The sequence below is a fragment of the Protopterus annectens genome, chromosome 4.part0 (genome assembly GCF_019279795.1).
Source record: "Protopterus annectens isolate FY-2018-M chromosome 4.part0, PAN1.0, whole genome shotgun sequence".
NCBI classification, from domain to species: domain Eukaryota; kingdom Metazoa; phylum Chordata; order Ceratodontiformes; family Protopteridae; genus Protopterus; species Protopterus annectens.
This window is the reverse complement of record NC_056733.1, coordinates 522,001,247-522,023,454: the sequence shown is the minus strand read 5'-3', so window position 1 is coordinate 522,023,454 and position 22,208 is coordinate 522,001,247. Positions and strand designations below refer to the sequence as shown.

At 37.4% G+C, this 22,208-nt stretch overlaps 1 protein-coding gene across 2 annotated transcripts in view; it reads left to right on the top strand.

Annotated features, from left to right (window-relative positions):
• The window catches only part of TPCN1 (two pore segment channel 1), a 1,721,246-nt gene that overhangs the window by 1,499,334 nt on the left and 199,704 nt on the right, over window positions 1–22,208 (top strand). For both annotated transcript variants that reach the window (XM_044068445.1, XM_044068446.1), the window contains exon 25: window positions 1,338–1,477. In XM_044068445.1, coding sequence (XP_043924380.1) covers window positions 1,338–1,477 — 140 coding nt within the window. The remainder of the gene's footprint in view (window positions 1–1,337; window positions 1,478–22,208) is intronic.

The window sequence follows — 22,208 nt, the reverse complement described above, 5'->3', positions numbered from 1 at the left end:
TTTCCTCCTCACTGTATGTTTCTAAGCAGTGGTAATCTAGCCCAGTACCTTAGGCTACTGCAACAGTGATCTCATGTTGAGCATAATACAGTTGTGCAAGTTAACTTGCCATAACAGCAGATGTTCTAATAGATCACTTTTGCAGTGTCCATTCACTCCTTCCACCCCCCCACCATTTTGTTTTTGATTTATTGCCTTTGTGTGAATGCATACACCCTTGTGACTACAGATTTTCCTTTCTTAGCATTTTTCCTTTTAGGGCTGTAGCATCCCTTCTTAAGGCACTAGAGCTGTGAAGTTTTTGGCATCTAAACTGCATTTTTATGTGGTTCTCCTCAACCCCGTGGCAGTTAGAGCATATGGAAGGTGCCCTGAAGCTTTGAATACTGGCTGGTGTTCATATCCTGGGCATGATATAACCCAAATAGGTTAAGTTACTGCAGCAGTGATCTGTTAGAAGCCTATTGTTATGGTAAGTGTACTTAAACTGTTGTATTGCCTGCCCTCATGGTTGGCAACTTCACAGAGTTTAAGTTCTTTCCATACTTCTACATAGTCTTCCTTCTGTCCTCATTTATTATAACTGCAAACAATCAGTAGATCTTAAATTATTTTAGTTAACTTTGAAAACTCCCAGATTAATCAGACTGACCAAGGAATATGTCTTCTCACTACTGCACTCTCAGTGTATGCACGTAATTCATTGTTTTTTTTTCGGGGTTTTTTTATGTACAAAATGTGGTTGTTTGTTGATTGGGGGGGTGAACTGCTAGGGCACAGGCTTGACATGCCCTTCCAGTACAGCTTGCCGCATCACTGTGTCCATCAGTAGAGTGAATGTATGCTGCCATCCATGGTAGCTTTAGAAACTTTTGCTTGATAGAATTAGCAGGAGTGTATCTCTGTCAAGTTCATCTAGTATGATGAGTATGTGTCTTTTAATTATCCATTGTTTACTGTATTATATTTGTCAGTCATTGCACTAAAATGTTTGCATATTTGCATATTGAAGAACTGAAGTTAATGTAGGATAACTGCTTAAGGAATCACGGACAGACTAGCTTTGGTCTACTGAGCAACACGATTGAGGTAAATGTTACCTTGTGTAGGGAGACATTATTGTTTCAGAATAAGACTGTAATCACAACTGATACTGGTGAGCAAGAATCCATTTGTTGAACTTAATGTAATACTGTTGTAAGAGAGTTTTCTTTAAAAATATGATTTCAGGATCTGTGACACAAGCTGTACTTTACTAACAGGTCACTGAAAAATCAGCAGTTCCTGTTATGTGTTCTGCACTGACAGCTGCTTTTCTACTTTTTGTTTCTGACTAGATGACAAAGGTATAACATTTGAGATAGAGATTTTGAAGGAGGAGGTTGAGGCTTTGCTAGAAATATACAAGCAGAATGTTGCTCCCACGTCATGGACTTCTAGCCTTCAGAAGCTGTGTGCAGCTATGGACAGAAATAGGGTAGGTACTGCCTTTACAACCAGTGTCTTGCTGGTTTTGTTTGTTCTCTTATAAAATGGCTACATTGTATCATGAAAGTATGTTGTGCATGTACTGCAGTGTAGTTTCTTGTGTGTATTTGTTATATAAGGTTAGTAACTAACAGAATGTACCCTTGTTGCACACAAAATACTATTTGTATATGAAGGTAAGGAGCAGGGCTGAGTTTTCTTATATACTTTTTGATTGGTCATGAAAGACTTTTGTTTTAAAATTATTGTGTTCTCTCAGCTGCATTGCAGAATTTTAAATGTCTAGCTAATGATGCTGGTTAAACTTTTCTGAAAGCTAAGTAGAAAGTTCACTAAAAGGTGTACACATGGACAAGTATCCCATGAAATCATTAGAAATAAGTGCTGTAGGACTTGTCTTGTGCTGCTAATTGGATGTTGCATGTTATGATGTGCTAACACTGATGTAGATCCTAGAATGTTTCTAACCATAGTAAAGTGGCCCACAGAGAGGAAAGGGTCAGATTCCTCTTAAACTGACAGTCTTGAGTGGAGTGAGAGTGTATATGTGGTAGTGGCTAGTTGACATAATCAGTGTAAATACATGGAATTATTCTAGGACTTTCTGTTTGATGTTAGTTTTATCATTCTTCTCCATCCCTGTAGTACATAAGTGAAGTCAAAAACATGTTTGCTGCAACAGTGGACTTGGTACCCCATTGATCTATATATAATTATAGATGTTAAGCTTATAAACATAGTGGCATGTTTTATCTTTTTTCAGGCCACAGAAAAAACAACAATATCCCTACATTTGTGTTAAGTGTGGAAGGTACTTTGTGACAAAGGAAGTGGTAATTGCGATGTGTGAACCACTAAACACTTAATAGGTTTTGGCTGGACATCACAGAACCAGGTTGGTCTTAGCTAAAATGGAACTCTGGTCCAACTAGCCTGAGTCACTCTCTCCAATACTGTAGTATGTGTGTGTCTGTTTGTGTGTCTTTGTGAGTCTATAAGTGTATAGTGAAATATCACTGCATAAATTACCAAAACTCATTTAATACATAGTGGGAGGTTGGCATAATGGTTAAGGTGTTTACTTTACAGACCTAAGGTACAGGGTTTGATTCTCAGATGGGGTAATTGGCTAGGCCTTAAAATGGCCCACAAGGGTAGCTAGCCTAGTACTAATTGACGATGAATGTTGATAAAAACTTACATGGACTAACTCAAAGCCCTGTCACTGTACTCTGTACCCTACAGACTGCTAAGAAGTAAGCTGTGTCTAGCACACAAGTCATCCTCCAACCCATTACTGATAGATTTATTCCACATCAGCAAGTCAGATGGTATCATGAGTACTCAGTCTAGGCCCCTAAACCTTTTCTGCAACATCAACAGAACAGTTTGGAGGGACATGTATATTTTCTGGAGGATACCATTGCTGCAGAACAGACTTCCCATCCATATAAAATAAAGTTCATCCCTGTCCATTTTCAAGCGCCACTTAGCTCTATGTATGGGAAACAGAAAATTTACCTCAGGACTGCCCCATGTACTACTGATGGACTGTTGCTGCTTTTAAACATTTTATCCCATGTATGGATCCTCTCAAATTATGTATGGTATGATTCCAGTTGTTCTCATTAGGAGTAATGTATAATTATCGGCCATGGGACCAATAAGGCCAATCTTTAACCAAATGGGATAGGTTATTTCAAGCACAAAAAGGGAAACTGGCTAGGCTTAAAATGGCCCATAAGGGCAACTTGCCTACTACTTACCTATGAACCTATGAATGTATGCAGAACTATATATGTATTATATGAGTGGGTGTATTTCTTTGTGTGTTGTGTGTGACATCCAATTACAGCTGGTGTGGTTTGACTTTATTGGCCTGAATATACCCATAAAGCCTTAAAAGTAAAAAGTTATATGAATTCAGAAGCCATATAGCTGAAACACTGGTATGTCCTTAATTGGTTATTTTTATATATCCCGTGGACCTCCACTACAGGAGGTTTAAGTAAGATATTACACAGTGAAGATTGTACCTTGGCTGTATCTTTCTTGCAGTTTGTACTGAATAGTTTGTCTTTGTGACCTTTGTACCCATTGGTTTGGATGTTATTTGGGATATTTTATCGGCGCCCTAATGTTTATGGACACCAGTCTTGATTTTAAGGTGTGTGTCTAAATTAAAGACAAACAATTCATTTATGTTGTACTGATTATGGGAAAAAAGGGCAAAACGTGCATGTCTACAGCTGGTAGGATTTGGCTTTATTGGTTTGAATGTACCCATAAATACTTAAAAAGTAAATAATCTTTGGCATTCAGAAGCCATGTAACTGAAAAAAATGGTATATCCTAAGGTGTCATTTGCATGTATCCCGTATGCCTACACTATAGGAGGTTTATGGTATTACACAGTGAAGACTCTAGCTTGGCTGGGTCTTTCTTGTAGTTTTGGTGTGACCTTTTTACCCTTTGATTCTTTGGTTTATATATAGATATAAATATTGATATAGGTGCACATACTTGTGCTCCACCATGGGAAGTCAGGAGAAAAAGATTGAAGGTCTCGCAAAACACACACACACAAAAAAAAAAATACCAATAACACTGCAGTTTGCAGGAGGACAAGTTTCCACTGCTTGTATCTTCAATGCGGGAGACTTTGCCATCCACATCTTCCTTTCTTGCATATACTAACTCCATGGTTGCATAATCTTAGGATAAAAAGAAAAACCTTGCAGGGATGAATGCATTCCCCACAAAAGCTGCATTCTCCTTTCTACACATACAACATAACAGATCATCGAGGACTTGGTGTGTTGGGGAGCCATGATGATAGACACACTTGACAAGATATTTTTTTTTCTTTTAACTACCTTTATTAAATTTTTACAATGTAGGCAGTGACACAGGTATACAAATAGTAAAAAAGAAAACAAACCATAGCAAACAGTTTTCATTTTCATGCATTGTATGTATTCACTCCAGCATTATATACATTGCTCAGTTCCTGCTTTCCTTTAAACCTCATTCCTTCTCCTTGAACATTATTCCACATGTTTTGTTCCTACAAATTCCACATATTTCTATGTAGCTTGCACCTTCCTTTTAGTAAAAAAAGATACCATCTTCAGTTTTTTATCTGCTTTACATTATTCAGTACCTCAAATACAGTTGGTTTACATTTTCATTTAAATTTTGTAATAAATGCTTTGGTGGTGCAGCGGTAGCGTTGTCGCCTCACAGCAAGATGTTCTCCCATTCGATTCTCAGCTGGAGCGCCTTGTGTGTGGAGTCTGCATGTCCTCCCCGCGGTCGAGTGGCGTTCAAAAGACATGCGTGAATGGGCGTGCCTTTGTTGAAGGCTGGCACCTCGGCACTGTAAAAATCAACTGCCAATCATTAGCGGACCAGAGTTCTGCTGTGGCGACCCCTAACCGGGAAAAGCCAAAAGAAGAAGAAGAAGTAATTGCTTTTTTCGGCAGCAAGTAGCAGTAAACTTAGTAAGGCCTTACCATATCTGGGCAGTTCAGATCCTATACCCCAGCTCAAAACAATCATTTCTTTAGTTATAACCATTTGTTCACCAAACATTTCTAATAAAATACTCTTTAGGGAATTTTTAAAATATCTCATGGTTAATTGTTTGCATCCACATACTTCTGATCTACAAGATGGTAATGAAAAAAAACACCTATTGGCCTTGCATATGCATGAACAGGTATTTGTAAATTTCACCCAGATCATATTGTTCAGTCCTCTACTGATTGCTTCCTTCTGTAGACTTCTTGTCTCACAGTGAAAGTCTTTGCAAAAGGAAAAAATAGCTAATGGTTTTATAAATACAAAAATGAGCTGCGGGTTCCCATGCCTTTCATAATTTTATCTTATTTTCAAGCATATTTACTTAAAACAAACTTGCCTGTAGCTCACACCAAGGACAATAATCTGGATATCCACCTTTGTAAAAAAAGGAGAACCTAGTATCTTAATTATTCATATAATGTCATCAGTACACTTTTACAACTCACAACACAACAGCCCAAGATCAGAACATTGTATTAACTTTAACATGCTTCTGTCCAGCCTTTCTTACCTTGTTACAGTGTAAGGCCTGGAAACCTTAAATTAAGAAAAAGTGCTTTTTTGCTTTAATGTCAGCAATTTCTGATAAGACTCTCCCCATCTCACATTAAAATACCCCTGAGTACATACTATTCAAAACTGCATTAGAATATAACGCAGTTTGCATCATGAAATTTAATACAAATATTGCTAAATACAAAAACTGTTTTACATACAGTTACTTCTTCAGTTCCTTCACTGTCCTTCTAAATGTTAATGATATAAAATAGGGTATATACATTACAGTTCACTTTCAAGTTTACACACTCAACAGAATTCTATTCTTTCTCATCCACTTCTTGTTGCAAAGCCACATTTCACATATTTAAGGGGATTGGTGCTTAATAGAATCCCATTTATTCACTAATTTCACAATGTTACTGGTCTTCATGATTCTGTCACGCGAGGATTTTCCTTTTGAACAATGGAAATGTTTCACTAGCAAAATCTTTCTGGGGGCTCTGTCATGTCACAAGAATGAGAAGCGGAGCCCCCTTTCTCTCTGTCGGTTCACTCTTTTCGAATTTCTGTCTCACCCTTTTTTTTGGCTAAACTTTTTTTTATTCCCTTTTTAAACTAGTCTGCATCCAAAAATGTTATTTATTTCTTTTTTTAAACACCTTTATTGAATTATAACTTGTGACACAGGCAAACTTACATTATGTAAAAGTAATCAAACCGTATTGACAAGTTCACATTTGTAAACATTATACATCACATATATTTTGTTATATATCGTGTAATCAAAGCAACGTTACATAAATTGTTCATTTCTTACCTTCTGTTAAACCTCATTCCTCCTCCAAAACATTTTCTGCATGTATTGTTCTCACAGTTTTCATTTTTTCTATGTAATTTACTCCCACCCTTTTGTAAAGATCGCACTTCATGTTTTTTTTTTTAATCTCTGTTACAATATTCACTACTTCAGGTATAATTGATTTAGATTTTAATTTACATTTTCTGTTAATTACTTTTTGCAGCCACCAGGCCTTACTATGTCTAAGCAGTTCAGATCCTGTATTCCAACTCAGAAAAGCATTTCCGTAGTACACTCATTTGCTCACCCAGTATTTCTGACAAAGTACTCTGTGATGAATTTTTAAAGTCTGCCAGTTTATTACACTCTGAGAATATATGCTCCTAGGTACCTCTTTCATTCCCATCACACCTCCACCATTTGCCAGCTACCTGAAGAAAAATTATTTGGCGTCTGCTTAGGGTATAAAACTATCAGTGCTAGCACTTCCAGGCAAAACTTCTGAATCCTCTAGATTTTGTTGCATATTTCGGAGCTGCATGTATGTCCTCCCATTGTTTCTTTGTGAATTGCATATCTAGTCTCTCTTCTCAAATTTTTCTGATCTCTTCTGATTGATTCCTATAGTTATTGTGCAATATTTTATATGCCCTGCTAATTTATCCCTTTTTAATAATGGCTTCTGTTCTAGATTCAGTTAAAAACTCAAGCAATGCAAGTCTTTCATTTAGGATTCCCTTATCCATCCCTCTTTGTCTAGTAAACGTTAAAGATTATCTCTGTAGAAGACTATGTTATTTCATAGCATTTGCTATGATATTTGGATATATTTCTGAAAAAAAATGTCTAAGACTCCACTTTAAGTCTGTAGGAAATCTTAGATTTTTAGCTAATGTTTGACTTGATGATCGCATAAACAAAAATCATGAGTAAGGAAATATATTCAGTGTTTCTTGGAATAGTGCCTGCCTTCCTACTCCTCCAAAAAGGCAGTTATCTTCTTTGTACCACTCAGGTGTTATATTACAATGAAAAGTAAAGGAACAGATGGTCAGAGACATATTATACTGTTGAGTAGGTGAAGAAACCAAAACACTTGAATAAAATCACAAAGAGAAAAGAAAGCCACATACAAGGAATGAACAGCCACAAACTCAACAGGGGAAGTAAGTGGTATTATAGGGCAATACTGCACAGTACAACTCTCTGTCATCGATCAGTTGGTATTGCACAGGTCCTGCGCAAACCACCACAGACAGCTACTTATTGAGTGCAGTGCTGATAGCTGACAATTATACTAACTGAAAGAAATATGCACACTACTTCTGCAAAGCCAGAATAATAAATTCTTATTTTAAATAAATAACAGTGTCAGTAATTTTTATCCACAGAAAGTCCCTGCATCCAGTTAAAACCAACTTTATTGACTGATATACCTGAGATAGATTATAATAAAATAAAGTTAGCAACAATTGAACACATTTATTTTAACCACCCCAATACACAGACATATCCAATTTCTGTATCAATCCCTTCAGTAGTTTAACCATGTATGCACAAGCAGTAAATTACACCATTTCCTCATCAATTCCTTCAGTAGTTTGTCCATATATGCACAAGCAATTTGCTGACACCAAATTAAACATTTCCCCCAACAACCTCTTCAGTAGTCTGTCCATGTATGTAATGCACAAGCACCAAAAGGAAACATTTTCCTCAGTGACCCTCCATGTATGAACAAGCACCGAAATGAAACATGTCCCACAGTGATCCCTTCAGTAGTATGTCCATGTGTGCACAAGCACTTCACTGACACCAAAATTAAATTTTCCTCAGTGATCACTTCTGTAGTATGTCCATGTACACACAAGCACCAAAATTAAACATCTCCCCAATGACCCCTTCAACAGTCTGTCCATGTATGTACGCACAAGCACCAAAATTAAACATTTCCCTCAGTGACTTGTTTACTGGTTTATACATGACAGCACAAGCATTTAAATGAAATCAAAGTAAAACTATTTCCCCAATGAACCCTTCAGTAATATGCCTGTGTATGCACAGGCACGTCACTGACACCAAAGTGAATCATTTCCCCCAACGACCTGTTCAGTAGTATATCTGTGTCTCCACAAGCACCAAAACAAAACATTTTCCCCAGTGATCCATTTAGTAATATGTTCATGTATGCACAAGCACCAAAATGAAACATGTCCCATGTCCCTTTCAGTAGTTTGTCCATATCTGCACAAGCACTTCACTGACACCAAATGGAATGGTTCCCCCAACAACGCCATCAGTAGTATGCCCCATGTTCGCACAAGCACTTCACTGATACCAAATGAAATATTTCCTCCAACAACCCCTTCAGTAGTACGTCCATGTATGCACAAGCACCAAAATGAAACATTTCCCTTTTTTAATTCCAAAAATGTATATTAATTCACATTCTCTTATTCAGTCAGTGTCTCCAGTTAATAGTACTAATTTTATTTCCAAACCTGTCTCACACATACACACAAACACACACACAGTTCTCTCAACATTCACACTCCCAGCTATGCCCAAGCACACTTTATACTTAAACAAGCAAACACACACACAGTCCCTCTGTATATACATTTTTCCAGCTGAGGCTTTGATGGGCCACAGAAAAGGTACTGGTGGGTTGGCTCATGGACTGCTGGCCACCCATTGGACAGCCATGGTTTAGTCTCTTCCCATATATCCTTAGCTGCTATAACAGAATCCTTTTTAATCCATACTCCTAAATACTTCATTTTATTATGTCCCCATAAATAAGTATATTACTCCACCAATTCAAGTGTGAGTATACTGTTTGTAACTAAAGCCTTTATGTTATCCTCATTAATTTTATATCCTGAAAAAAGCAGAACTATCTCAGAGCGTCGCACAACACTGAGATGTCCTTTTCTGGTTCCATCAAGTGCAAAATTATATCATCTGCAAATAAAGCCAACTTTTCTTGCACACCATACCAATTATATCCTTGAATTTCTGAGTCCCTTATTGTCTTTGCCAGCAGTTCTAAATATAATGCAAATTATAAAGGGGAAAGAGGACACCACTGCCTGGTTCCTCTGTTCAGACACAACTTATCTGAGAGGAATCCACCCACTTAGATTTTTATCTCCAATATCTCCAATCCCTCATATATATATTTTAATTAACCTTATTATTGTATCAGGAAATGGAAATGCTTTTTGTCTTCAATCCCTCATATATATTTCTAATTAACTTTATTATTCTATCAGGAAATGCAAATGCTTCCATTGCCATGCTTACAAAATCCCAGCTTACTAAATCAAATGCTTTTTCTGCATCAAGACCTACCAGTAACAGCAGTATTTTCTTACATCCTACTTCCCTCTGGATCATCATTGTTCTATTAATGTTGTCAAGTGTTTGCCTTCCCTCCACAAAACCACATTGGTCCGTGTCTATCAGTTTTTGCATCGTATTTCCCATTCTTTTAGTCATCATAGACAAAAATACTTCATAATCCTGGTTTAAAATTGAAATGGGTCTCTGTGAATCTGGATCAGATGGGTCTTTACCGTCTTTAGGTATTCCAAACACCACAGCTTTTTTTCCAGGATGTTGCTGCCTCCCTTCTTTTTAAAATACTTTCAAACAAAACCTTCCAGATCTTTATCACTTTCTTCCCTCCTAACTTCTGAACTTCTACCACAATACCATCTATTCCTGGAGACCTTCCTGTAAATTAGTTATAAATCACCATTTTATCTCATCTCCTCCTATGTTAACTGTTAATTTTGAGCCTCATCTACCTCTAACCCTGCCATGTTTGAGTCTTCCATAAATATTTCCATTTGTGCTTTTTTTTATTTCCCCATCTTCTCTGCTTTATACAAATTTTCGTAAAATTTCTAAACTATCTCTAATACCTCTACAGAATCTCTGGTTATGTTTTTTATTATAGGCTCCCTAAGTTTGGCAGCTATCCTTTGACTTTCTGTTTCCTAGTCATTATGCCATTTTTTTTTTTGTTGTGGAGTTATCATCAAAAACAGTTGCTTAACATCAATCTTTCCAAACTAATAAACATTATCCTTTCTTATTTTCTCTTTAGCATCTGCAATTGTGTCTCTTCTTGTTCTGTGAGATTCCCCTTATTTTGTGATACTTTAACCTTTGTCAGGCAAATAATTCTTATTCCTTCTTAACCAGATCTAATTTTCTTTTATTTCTACCCTATGTTTAAACTCCACTTTCAGTTTATCCCACTCACTAGCTATAACTACTGGAGTACTTTCTGTCTTCCCTAATAATTTCCACTACCCATTCCTTAAATGCTTCTCTTTTTAACAGGTAAGTTGGGAAGTACCAGTGTCTTATCTTTACCTCATTAATCTTTGCATTTTTATCTTACTAATTATTGGTGCATGATGTCAAATAGTTATTGAATGTGTGTCACAGTTCTCAGTTAAATGCATATGTTCCTGTGAAATGTAAATTATTTCTAGTGTAACTAATTTCCCCTGTACCATGGGGAATAATATGTAAATTCTGTATGAGTTCCTACTACTGAATTCATGTCTTTATTGCCAATTTCTTTCATAAATTTCTTCAAAAATCTATACTCTTTTGTTTTATTTTCTCTTCTAGGCCCCAGATTTATCCTCATTGTTTCAAATCAGATTCCAGTCCCTACCTGTAAGCAATATTCCCTGCTGAAAGTTGATTTTATTCTCCCACATTTTTTAAAGCTCCATAATAGCAGTTTTAGGTAGACATAAATACATGCCAGTGTAATCCTCCTCCATTTCCAGTAGTCCCTTGGTGCCACAAAGCTGCTGTTCTTATCTTTCTTTTTTCCTCTTCTCTCACTACTGGAGCTCCTCTAGCAATTAAATTAACATGCATATTTCTTTCCAAATGTGTCTCCTGTAGCATTGCTGTTTGCAGTCTGCATTTATTAAAACAATTAAGTATCCTTTCCTTTGATTCTATACCTCTGAGATCATTCACATTCCAAAATAATATGGAAAGTGTCACTATTTTGGTAAGACGTCACTATTCCCACCTATTATATATGACACCATTTTTAAATGTCTGTTTCCAGCTTTTGTGATACACACACTCATTAATGTTTGGTAGGTTAATCCTTTGTACATTTTTATTTCTCATCAGCAGTGGAACCTATGTTATATTTTATGAGGCATTTTGTTTTAATAAAAACCCACAAACAACAAAACAAACACACCCCCATAATACCCCTTAACCTGTCAACTTAATACAAGCACACATAACTATGTACATTTTTAAATAATGTAATGTAACCGTCCTAGTAGAATTATTTGTGCCAAGTACCTGTCAACACAGGCCCTGATTAACCTGAAGTTGAGGTTATCCATGCTAAGATGCATGTTATTGCCTGTGTTTCTACTTACACTAATTGGACACTAATTGGTGTCTGTTATTCTTTTTTATCTGTATTCAACCCCCATGTGAAAACAGCTTGCATACATTCAGAAATCATTAACTTTTAGCCTTGAAGAAGGCAGTGTTCTGTCTTATTTGCTCTATTATCAGCTTGTCTCCAGGCACCTGAAAGACGAAAAAGGAAAATGTAGTGCTCTACTGAAGCCTGAAAGACAAGCTGAAACATTAATTCCTAAAGAAAATGTTTTCATTATAGTCGATGTTCTCATATTTATTTGTTTTCACTTAACATTTATTAGATTAAGCACATGGTCTTAATCCAGACATTCACCTATGCAAAAGTAAGAGAAAACATGTCATTTCTGCATATATTATGATCGGTGTACTTTTACACCCCATCCCCCACCCCAGCAACCCAAGCTTACAGTCTGTTAACTTAAACATGCTTACGTCAAGCTTGTCTTCTCTTTTTGCACTTTAATGCCTCCATTTCTTAATACAAAAAAGGAGAAGAGGAAGAAGGAAGAGGAAAAGGAAAAATAAACAAAATCTGTTTACTTTAGCAACCTCATCACATACAAGAACAACTACAAATATTGTACTAAGTACGCAGTTTATATTGTGAAGAGTTTCATAGAAATAGTGTTAAGAACAGAAGTTGCTTTTCTTACAGTTACATTTTTCCTTCTTCTTCTGCTTCTTCCTATCCCTTTAAAGTCCTTCCAAACATTAATGACATGTATTGAGGCAAATGCTTTCCAGTCCCTAACAAGTTTAACACCAACAAAAGTTCACTCTTTGCACTTATTCATATACAGCAGTATTTTACAGTAGTGATTGATGCTTTGCAGTTTCACATTACTTACTAAATTCTGTATTACTGCTTTTCATCCTGTTCATCTCAGTCTTCCATCTCCAGATTCTGGTTCAATTCCAAGGTACTCTCAATGCTTCTGGTCAACTCCTGTGCTTTACTCTGTTTATCAAGCATTTTCCTTTGGAACAGTGGAAGTGGTTTCACTGGCAAAGTCTCTCTGTGTGCTTTGTTATCAGATGAATGAGAAGCAAAGTCACTTTTTGCTTGATGGCTCATTTTTTGTTGGACAAACCTTTAATTTTCTCCATAGCTGCATCAAAAACTGACTTTGTTCCTCCAGGAAGAAGTATTATGAAGACAGATGGATGCAAGCAGCTTGACTGTCACACCTGCCTCTCAACATTCCCTGATTACTGGAATAGTTTTATTTCTCTTCTGCCTGCTGTACAATGAATACATTTTCCACAAATGCTCTTCCATCTCTAACTGTTAATACTTTGCCCCTTTGCTAGTTTTGTCAGGATCAACTCTTTCTGCTGGTAGGTTTGCATTACTAATAAAGGTCTTGGCTGCTTTATTGTGATCACATCTGGAGCATACACATGGTGTGCCCTTTAAATTAATAGTTTCTGCGGTGGAATACCAGTCTAGTTGCTTGTTTGTGCTTTCATAAAATTAGCACAGTCTATTCCTTCTAGGTTCCCTGGTCAGCAGAAAATCTTGGGTTTTCCCTACTTGCTGTATCCCATAATTCTGCCATTTTTTGAAACATCTCTGTTGATCAGTCTCATACTTTGCATGCCTTTTCTTCATGTAGACCTCAGATTTTTGCAGTTTTATCAGCTCATCTGAATATCTGTTTAAAGCTGCTTCCATTTTTTCACGCCTTTTGTTATTTGAGTTGATATACTCCTTCAGTGTTTCATTTATTTTAATCATTTAAGAGCACATTTGACTTGTGTTTCCCTCTAGATTAATGAAAGACATAGCTTGGACCAAAGCTTTAGGTTTTCTCAGCTTCTTAAAAATTTAGTCACCAAAACATGCTTGCTCTGCTTCATTTCAGTAAGCTTGCTGACTGTTAAACAGCACTGACTAACACCTGCCTCTTGTTTAAGATCACGTATAGAACAATTCCCTGTATTTGTAATCAAGAAGGCACTAATGTAAGAAATAAACACTCCAAAAGGTGCATTGTCTGTCACTACAGTAAGAGGAACCTTTACTTCTTTAACTAAGCAGTTATGCTCAATAGTTATCTACTCTTTATCAGTTTAGATCTAGATGTACATTAAAAATAATAATAAGTATACTGCACTGATTCAGATTTAGTATCAGAAACAGCGGTCATCCCCAATCACTTCAATGTAAAAATCCATATATTGCCCAAGATCTGATATACAGTATGCTCTGGGTCCAACTGTTACCTCTGAAGTACTTTTTATGGTATTCCATTTCCCTAAATATAGTGAGTGCCTTCTTAAAAAGCAATAATTTCCTTCATCATCCCTCTCAAAATCATTTTGTGACGAGTCTGAAGATAAAGGAACCATGTATATAGTAATGAAAGTTGCTCCACTATAGCCTTTCAGTCCTACATAACTGCTGTTTCCATCCACTAAAATATCTTCCATTACCACAGAACAGTGCTTCACAATCCATGACCAGCAGCCTTTAATCATTGCATCATTTTCTCATGCATCCAGATGTTTCTGTTGCAGAGCTACAATCCAAGGTTCAAGCTTGGGTAACATAATATTTTACTTTGCTTAGATGGATTGGTTAACCGATTTTCATTCCGTGTCACAATCCCATAGCTATATCCCTTACTACAGTGCTCCTAGTACTGTTAAAAAAGTATAAGCTCTCAAATTTAATATACCCTCAACCAGAAAAAATCTTCAGTAGCTTCAAAGTTAATAGTAACTTAGAAGTAGTTCTCTTGATAGACCTAATAGAACTTTTCATCATCATAATCAGTCATCATCAACCCCTTTCTTCCCATTTTCTTCATGGGGTTAAGGTGTTGTGTCAGCTGTCACCATCTCTCTCTATTCAATGGCACTCTTCCTGCCTTCTTTGATGCTCATGCCTGACTGTCGCAGGTCTTCTCTTACACGATCCATCCACCTCTTTGCTGGATGCTCTTGTTTTCTCTTGCCTTCTTCCTGTCTATCTCAAATCTTCTTCACCAGATTGTCTTCTGTCTTTCTGCATGTGTGACCAAACCACCATAATCTGTTGTCTTTGACCTTTTCTGCATTTGACGCTACTTTGGCTTCTGCTCTTATGTCCTCATTTCTTCATCTGCCCCATTAGTGTGCACCCTACCACCATTCTCAAGCACTTTATCTCCATCTCCTCTAGCTTCCTCAACTACTATTCCATTAATGCCCAAGTTTCCATACCATACTGGTTGCACCACTGTTTTGTACACCTTACTTTTCAGCTTCTTTGACATTCTTATGTCATACTCTACACCCAACACTCTGTGCCAGTTGGCTGAAGCCCTCTTGATTCTAGCTTTGATCTCCTCACTTAGACTTCCCTGCTCATCAACCACCCCTCCCAGATACTTTAAGCAGTTAACATGTTCCACTGTTTTCCTTCTATCTCAATTCTCAGCTTCTTTTGAACTCCACCATTTGCTGCCACTACAAATGTCTTATCCATACTCAGTTTCATCCCATGTGCCTTCAGGTTTACATTCCATTCCACTAAAATTTGCTAAAGTTCTTGCTCACAGTTTTGCTGTAATACCACATCATGTGTATACAGCAACTTTGTTGATCTGTCCCTTCTGACCTGTTTACTAATGTAGCCCATCACCGGTATGAACAACAGTGTGCTCAGAGCTAATCCCTGTTGCACCCCCACTCCCACTGGGAACCCTTCTGTGAGACCGAATACCGTTTGTACTTGAGTCATAGCGTTCTTGTACATAGCCTGCTCTAATACTAACACACCCGATTGATTTGTTTATCTGCTGCTTTGTCATAATGGGCACCACTAGCATAAAAGCCATTAATTACATCATTTGAAGCTGGTACAGCTAATTACAATTTACAGCTGTATGACATTAGTTAAACCTTTGAAAAATATGTTTTTTGATAAATGCCATCACCTTAGTCAAGACAGTATAAAGAAAATTGTCTGATGTCCATAAACATAAGTTCAACTCATCATCGGGCATGCTTTGCCATGTTATACAATGTATTTTATTGCTGAATGATATGATTATTAAAAATAGGAAAATCTGCTTGACTTACAGATTTCCTGTATCCTTTCCACTTTTCAAAGCTGATCTGTCATCTCATCATTTTCCATTGCATCAGTTTTTGCATGTGGCCCATGGTGGTTTATACTGTCATATAGCAGCCAGGGGTTTTTGAGAGTCAGTAAGTCTTAAAGTATATTCTAAAAATATGCTGGTTAGAACAGACAAAACTTAACTTTCTTAGTCTACACTCTCTCATATGTACCAAAAGTTGTGCTGTTCAACACGGGTTCTGCATTCTGTTATGATTAATAATAGTATCTTCAACCTTGTACACCTTACTTGGTCACCAGATTAACAAAACAATCTGATATTTTACTTTGAATGTTTTAAACTGAGCAAAGATATTCCTTGTTTATCTTACAGCTGTAGCTGACATTAGGTCAGAAGTCCTCTGTGCACTGTTTTCATGTGGCTAACATGCAGCCCTGTCCACTCAGCCAGTTTGTCTTACACATAAGGCCTACAGACTTGCCCTTATTTTTCAAGTAAGTGAATAATAGTCATTTTATTTTTCATAAAAATCTGTCTTCATAGTTTGCTTGCCTTTCTTTAAGCATCTCTAATTTAGTCAACAAAGATGAATAATGTTCCTTTAACTCCTTATTTTCTCTCTGTGTCTCCTCTGTTTTTACAAGCATGTGAATTTAGGGCATCTACACCTTTTCTGTCTCTCTCTTTTGCACATATAATGCAGTTACCAAATTTTGCACACAGTTTGTCTTTTCTTTTCTTGAAGGGTACCATGAACATTTGCCAAGGTACCTTAACATGCATATTCACTGATGGTCTTTCAGAAGACCTTCTGAGTATACCACCACTTTGTTAAAGTTGACTGTATTATCAGCTGACATTTCTCTTTGTTAAACTCAACGTTTTAATTGACTTTTTTCCACTTCCTTCTCAGTTTAGTAATCAATAATGTTTTGTCAGTAAGTTGTAATATTTGACTGCAATGGACTTCCAAATTAGTACTTATGTACAAAAAAAAAAAAAAAATCACACAGGCCTGATTGGAAACACGTTTCTCTGTATGCAGTAAAACCACTGGAAATTCAAGTTCAAATTCCTAAAATGTCCCCTTGACAAAATGGCTCTTCTGCCTTCCGGCACAAAAAGTTTTTAAAGGATGTAATAAAAAGGGAAGGGTCATGCAAATGGTGTTAACAGTTAGTTCAATGATGAAATAATAAATAGTATAGATACTTCTCACTAAAAAATGACACTTCACTGAGATAGCAATGAGGGCAGAGCAGTTTAAGCAAAAGAAAGCCTTTGAGAACAAGAGGAAGAGGCTAAGACAGATAGTAAGGGAGAGGAAGAGGTAATGGCTTTCTCCCATCCATCTCCAAATGGACTCCCTCCCATTCAGGAAATCATCTCCTACTCATGTCTATGTGGTAGTCTCACCATTTCTTTGCTCTGCCAGCCTCATCATCAGAAACATTTGTTAAACAACAGGTATATTCCCTAACGGTAGACATTTAAATGAAGGAGCTAGCTGACCACAGGATATACAAGGTAGTGTTCAAAACCTTCCTTCAGTTCATGGGTGCACCGCAAGTACTTGCAGGTGAGCAATGAAGAGTCTCTTATGGGACCATTGATGGGACAACTGTTAATCTGTACAGCAACAGAAAAGATTCATTCATCATAGGTTCATAGATAAGTACTAGGCTAGCTGCTGTTATGGACCATTTTAAGCCTAGCCAATTAAAAACATACTTGTGTTTTAAAGAAAGTTTGAATAGACAAAACTAACAACTCTAAAAGTTAAAAAATTTCTCTTTTTGTACTCAAAATAACCTATCCCATTTGGTTATAGATTGGCCTTAACCATCTCATGGAAGATAATTATATATTACCCATATTGAGAATAACTGAGAGCATGCTATAGATAATTTGAGGGGACCCTTGCATAGGGTAAAGCATTTAGGAGCTGTGTCCATCCATCAGTGGACAAGGGGCAGTCTTTGGGTGAATTTTCTGATTCCCATCCATAGAGCTAAGCTGTGCTTGAATATGGATAGGGATGAGCTTTGTTTTATGTGCATGGGGAGTGTGTTCCAGAGCAATGGTATCCTCTGCGAGATATACCTGTCCCTCCAAAATGTTCTGTTGATGTTGCAAAAGAGGTTTAGATCCCCAGAATGAGTACTTCTGATGCCATTTGACTTGCTGATGTGCTGCAAATCCATCAGTAATGGGTCAGAGGATGCCTTGTGTGCCAGACACAGGTCACCTCTTAGCAGTCTGTAGGAGTATAGCGACAGTACTCTTGAGTGGTTCATGTAGGTTCATAGGTGTTTACTAGGCTAACGAACACAAGGGCCTTTTTAAGCCTAGCCATGCATCCCAAATCTCTGACAAGTACTGATACCTGTGATAAGTGTAACATGGGCCTGGGAGATGAACCATTTACAGGTTACATGTGTCCTGTAGACACATAGGTGCCAAACCAATGTTTAATTTCCAGTTTTCCATCCAGTTGTCCAAGTTGCACTTGAATTGGGTTAGGGAGGAACTCTGCTTCACATGGATGGGGAGCCTGTTCCATAGATGGGGTAGACTCTGGGATACATACCTATCTCTCTAGCAGGTCCTATTTGTATCACAGGCAAGGTTTAAGTCTTTAGAATGGGTAATTCTGGTGCTGTTTGTTTTGTGGATATGCAGGAGGTCCATCAGAGTGGAGTCTGACAATGCCCTGTATGCCAGGCATAGATCTCCCCTCAAAAGCCTTTAGGAGACAGAGTACAGGGATAAGGCATTGAAGCAGTCTGTATAGGACATTTTACTTATGCCCTGCATTCTTTTAGTGAGGAAACTCTGTGGATGTTCCAGTTGTTGGATATGCCTGGTTAGGTACATACCAAAGGGGACATTTTACTCAATGATACGTCTGATGAATGCCGAATACAGTGGAATAATGACTTCCTTGGACTTAGATGCCATACCTTTGTTTATAAGTTGCGCAACATGAAATGATTTCCTCACCACTGTAGACATGTGATGGTCGAAGGCTAGATTACTATCTATGTGTGTCCCTATGTCCCTGATTACGGGGTCAACTCTAAGGGGTGTGTTGTCAGTATGATAGTTACCAGGGATGTATGACTTCCCAAAGGATACTATTATGCATTTCTTGGCATTTAGTTGTAGTCCAACATTTGTGTCAGTGTGCGATTCAATGCAGCCTTTAATGAAGGCAGCCCATTCACACATGTTTTTTTTCGCCACTCTCCTGGGTCCTAACTTTGAGCCAGTTGGCTATCAACCGGGTGACATACAGGTTTGTACCTAATGTCTTGAGTTTGTCAACAATGCCTGAGTGGAGTATTGCGTCAGATGCCTTGGCCAGGTCAAGGTAGGCATTGTGAATGATTTTGCCCTCATCCATTGCTTTGGTGACCTTCTCAAAGAAGTCCACCAGGATGAGTAGGCATGATCTACCCTTGATGAAACCAAACTGGGTTGGGTCCAGTGTCTAGAGGTTTACTATATCTCTGTTGATCATCTCCATGATAATTCTTTCCATGGCTTTACATATAAGACTAGTGAGACTTATGGCTCTGTAGTTTCCAGGGTCTGTAGATGGCCCACCTTTGTGCAGAGGGATGGCTGTTGCCTTTCTCCACTCATGAGGTATGAAGCCTGTTTGGAGGCTACAGTTAAGTTGTAATTCCAGAAGCCCTGATAGGTCATGTTTCATGCTATTTAGAAGTCATCCTAGGATATTGTCTGGGCCCATTGATGCAGTGTTCTTGGTCTTAAAGAGAGCATAGGTCATGTTGTTTGGGTCTTGTACCCTTTTAGTAAGGTATCTCTGTGGGCATTCCAGGTGTTGCATGTGTATAGTCAGATACATGCCAAAGGAGCATTATATTAAATTGCTGGCCTAATGACGGCTGAGGAAAGGGGAGCAGTGACATCCCTAGATCTAGACACAATACCTTTGTGTATAAGTTCTGCAGTGTAGAAGGACTTTCTTACAGCAATGGACACATGTTGGTTAAAAGTTAGGTCACTGTCAATCAAAGTTCCCACATAACTGCTGGGTCAGCTGTTAGGGGCATATAGTCAATGTGGGAGTCCCTTGAGGTAAATGACTGCCCAAAAGATACAGTAATACATTTTCTGACATGTAGTTTCAGTCCATGATTTTGGCACCAGTTAATTATTTGGGAGAAACCTTTCAGAAGGATGGATAAGCCATTTGGGGATTCATTGACTGCTTTTCACTTGTATTAATTTGCAAGCTTAGTTAGCCAGAGCCTGTTGTTAATGGCTTTTACTTCAGAAAAATAGATGGAAAATAGGAGAAGTCCCAGCAGAAAAGCTTGGGGGAATTCACTGGTGACTGGTCTCTTTCTGGAGGTATGAGAACTGGACACAGACTTTCATTCAGGACTGTGTCTGGTAACAAGAAATGACAGACTCTGGAGCCCCATGCCATATTTTTCCACCCTAAACAAATGTGTGAAGGGAGAAGGATTTAAGGTGCAACACTTCATGCATTCTTACCACCATTTAATGTCTCAAGCCATTATGGTAACCTTACATGAAAGATGCCTGCCTTCACATGCCCATCTTGTAAGGACACAGGAGATTGCTGAGATTTATGGTGGACTTCATGCACTGCTTATGGTGTATACAGTGTATTTACCAAAATGCTTGGTACCTCTTTTACCCATCTAAGGCTCCAAGAAGTGTACATTTACCAACTGAAATTAAAAAAAAACTCCTTAAATCCATAAGTACTGCAAGTAACATCTGAAATGAGCACTTTATTAAGACATTCACAGTGTCTACTCTCATCATTGATAACAAAGACTTCTTCAGACTCTGTTACATGATTCCCACAGAAACCCTTATATAAATTAAAAAAAAATTGCACAGTATAGTTACATGCTGAGATATTTCAGTGTTTCAAGTTTCATTTAAAGTTTACTATATCATTTTAACATGATGAGTGCATGCATTGAGAGGTATCTACCAATTGTACTCTTTTATATCCAGCATGTTCTCTTTATCTGTACCCGTTAATGCTGTCTAGCATATAGAAATTAAACTTGAAATGCAAACACTGTATGGAATGCCTGTATAATCTTCAGATATTCGCTTATTTGACTTTTAATTTGTACATCATTTGTATAATCCAGTATATTTGGCACACCATGCTGCATAGATAATTCTTTGTGTGCAATTAAAGTGACCTGGTGAAAAATACTATTTAGCATTAAGGATACAGCCATCCATATTCTTTTTAATGTATTTACCCAAAAAGCACATGGAAATGTGCCTCTTTTTATTATTATTATTATATTTTTAATATTTTTACATTCTTGTGCTTTAGTGTAATTGAATAAATGAAATCACTAAGCTGCTAGTTTTTTCTCTTGACATCTCATGCCATTAGGAGCCTGCGCACATGTGTGGAAGGAGCTAAAGACTTTGGAAGATTGGCCGGCTGTTATATCCTAGGCAGGATATAAACCATATAGCTAATGCCTGACCTGTATATTAAACTAAAGGGATTAGAACTTTTTCATTGCTTGTATCTTGATATCCATATCCATAAACAAGCGTTTCCACTTTCTCAGTTTTTGTGTTATCTTTTGTTTAATCTCTTCCCACATATCCTTAGCTGGCATTACAGAAAACCTTTTAATCCATACTGCTAAATACTTAATTTTATCATGTCCCCATAAATATGGGTATTGCTGAACCAACTCATGTGTGGGTACACAATTCGCAGCTAAAGCCTTTGTTTTATCTTCATTATTTTTTTTCCCAAAAAGACTTGAAACTGTCTCAAAATACTCCATAATAATGACTTATCCCTTTCTTGTTTTATCAGGTAGAAATTAATATCATATGCAGATAAAGATAACTTCTATTGATTACCATGTCAGTTGTATCTTTGAATTTCTGAGTCCCTTATTTTCTTTGGCAATAGCTCTAAATATTACAAAGGGGAAAGAGGACACACCTGCCTGGTTCTTCTCTTTATGCACAACTTATCAGAGAGGAACCCTTCCACTTTAATCCTTGACTCTGATTCCTTGTATAGCTTCCTAAATTAACATTATTATTGTATCAGGGAATGCAACTGCTTCAATTGCTGTACTCATAAAATCCCAGCTTACTCTGTTGAATCCTCTATTGATCTTGTTAAATATTTGCCTCCCCACCACAAAAACACATGAATCCACATCTGTCAATCTTGTCTACGCACTTGCCATTCTTTTAGTTATTATTGACATATATAATCATGATTTAAAATAGAAATGGGTCTATATGAAGCTAGGTCT